Raw genomic sequence first — 2,190 nt, 5'->3', positions numbered from 1 at the left:
GAAGGATCTCAGGTCTCACTTCTCTGTAAGTCTCCAGAATATAATTTTGTTAAAAACTGGTAAAGAGAAATTCCAATCTTAAGGAACTGAAAAGCTGTTTTTTCTGAAAGATGCATTTGAAGTTCCCTGTCCACCCCACAAAAGGTCAGAAGTCCCCCCTAGTAATATAATAACTCTGTGCACCATCACCAAAGAAGTCAATATTTACAGCCAGCCAAGGTGGTCCACAGTTACTGCCAGTAGGAGTCACTCCTTTGTACCACTCTGTGTAGTTTGGATTTTAATGTAACTCATACCCTGCAGAAAACTGGTGTAGGTCCCCAAATGGGTCCCTGACCCCAGAAAGCTGACATTTAAACTTTCATCCATGCAGCCCTATGTTGAGAACTCAAGAGGCTGAGAGGGTAAAAACTCTAAAATACCCAGCTCCAGCAGAGTTGTCCCCTGTGTGTGCGGGCATGCCAGGGGCACCCATGTGCAGAGGGGACCCACCAGGCGCCCATGTCACCTCACAAATGAGATGTCACACACGACATTCCACGCATCACAATGCCCAGGTGGTGCATGGAACCAAGAGGTTGCCATAGGGGAAGTTGAGCAGCAGCCATGGAAGAGACAATACAGCTTCCTGATCCTGGAGCAGAAGAAGACCATGCTGGAGCAGAAGAAGAGTATCCTGGAGCAGAAGACCAGCTCCAGCCAAGCCTGCCAGAACCAGAGATCATGCCAAAAAGACCACAGCTCATGCCACCAAAGCCCGACGGAGGAGAGAGGTTGCTCAGCGAGCTGGGCTACAGGCTGGGTCAGACACTAGGGGAAGGCAGCTTCTCCAAGGTGAAAGCAGCCACCTCCAACAGATACAGGGGGCCCCTGGCTGTCAAGGTGGTGGACAGACAGCGAGCATCCCGGGCCGTGGTGTTCAAGTTCCTGCCTCGGGAGCTCTCCATCGTGCGCAGGATCCAGCACCCCAACATCGTGCGCGTCTTTGAGCTCATCGAGGTCTGCAACAAGAAACTCTACATCGTGATGGAGGCCATGGACACCACCCTGCTGCAGATGCTGGAGAGCCTGGGAAAGTTGCCCTGCGCCCCCAATGCCCGGGACATCTTCGTGCAGGTGGTGAGGGCCGTGCGCTACCTGCACGACCGCAACCTGGTGCACCGGGACCTCAAGTGCGAGAACGTGCTGCTCTCGGCCGACGGCCGCCGCGCCAAGATCAGCGACTTCGGCTTCAGCAAGGAGCTCAAAGGGTACCCCGACCTGAGCACCACCTTCTGTGGGACAGCGGCCTTTGCTTCCCCGGAGGTGCTCATGGGCATCCCCTACGATGCCAAGAAGTATGACATTTGGAGCCTGGGGGTGATGCTCTACATGATGGTGGTGGGCAACGTTCCCTTCGATGACAGCAACGTCCAGAGCATGCCCCAGCTGCAGAAGAAGGGAGTGATGTACCCAGAGGGGCTGCCCCCGCTGCCAGAGCCCTGCCAAGCCCTCATCACCCAGTTGCTGCAGTACACCCCATCCTCCCGGCCCGGCGCAGGGCAGATCGCCAAGAACCGCTGGCTGAATGGGGACATCTGAAGGAGACAACCCTCCCTGAAGATTCTGGAAGAGCATTTTGGTGCAATAAATGCTGTCATGAAAAAGCATTTCTGTGGTTTGTTGATTGTCTTAAAGGTCAGGGGGTGCCTGTGTGTGGAGCTGATTGAACTTCAGGCACCAGCAAGGCTCTGTGCTCTCGGGGGTGCTCAGATCCCAGAACTGCAGTGGGAGCCTGCTGCAGGCTGGGTTTTGAGACACAACAGCCATGCTGAATTGCCAGGGCAGGGTGGTGAGGTGCAGCAGCACAGCCCATCACGGCACCTGCTCCCTAAAACACCAAAACTCTGACACAGCCACCCCAATCCGCTCCTCCCCACCCTCTGCTGCTGCTGCTTGCATAGGGACCTCATAGGGGTCTTGGCTTCTCCTCAGCCTTAATCACCACCAAACTGTATTTGAGCAGGTGGATCGGGAGAATCAACGGCGCTACAAATCACTGCTGCAGAGAAAACACCACGTTTTTTGTGTGCCACTATTTCGATCTCACAGTGATACTCACAGCCCAAAGTCACACTAGGATTTTTGCAGGCAGCTGGACAGCATTACCCAGCCAAAAGTTTTGGTGTGGCTTTGAGATCCACGCCTTAC

At 54.5% G+C, this 2,190-nt stretch overlaps 1 protein-coding gene across 1 annotated transcript; it reads left to right on the top strand.

Annotated features, from left to right (window-relative positions):
* Positions 1–606: 606 nt before the first annotated feature.
* TSSK6 (testis specific serine kinase 6) lies at positions 607–1,581 on the top strand. The gene has a single exon (XM_066323286.1). It carries the CDS (start codon positions 607–609, stop codon positions 1,579–1,581), a length of 975 nt encoding a protein of 324 aa, XP_066179383.1.
* The last annotated feature ends 609 nt before the right edge of the window (positions 1,582–2,190 follow it).

Source organism: Sylvia atricapilla, chromosome 7 (assembly GCF_009819655.1).
Source record: "Sylvia atricapilla isolate bSylAtr1 chromosome 7, bSylAtr1.pri, whole genome shotgun sequence".
Classification (NCBI taxonomy): Eukaryota; Metazoa; Chordata; class Aves; order Passeriformes; family Sylviidae; genus Sylvia; species Sylvia atricapilla.
Note: the sequence above shows the minus strand (reverse complement) of the source record. Positions and strands in the feature narration are given on the sequence as shown.

Coding starts and splice junctions, on each gene's coding strand:
- TSSK6 (XM_066323286.1), top strand. CDS start 607: ATGGAAGAGACAATACAGCTTCCTGATCCTGGAGCAGAAGAAGACCAT.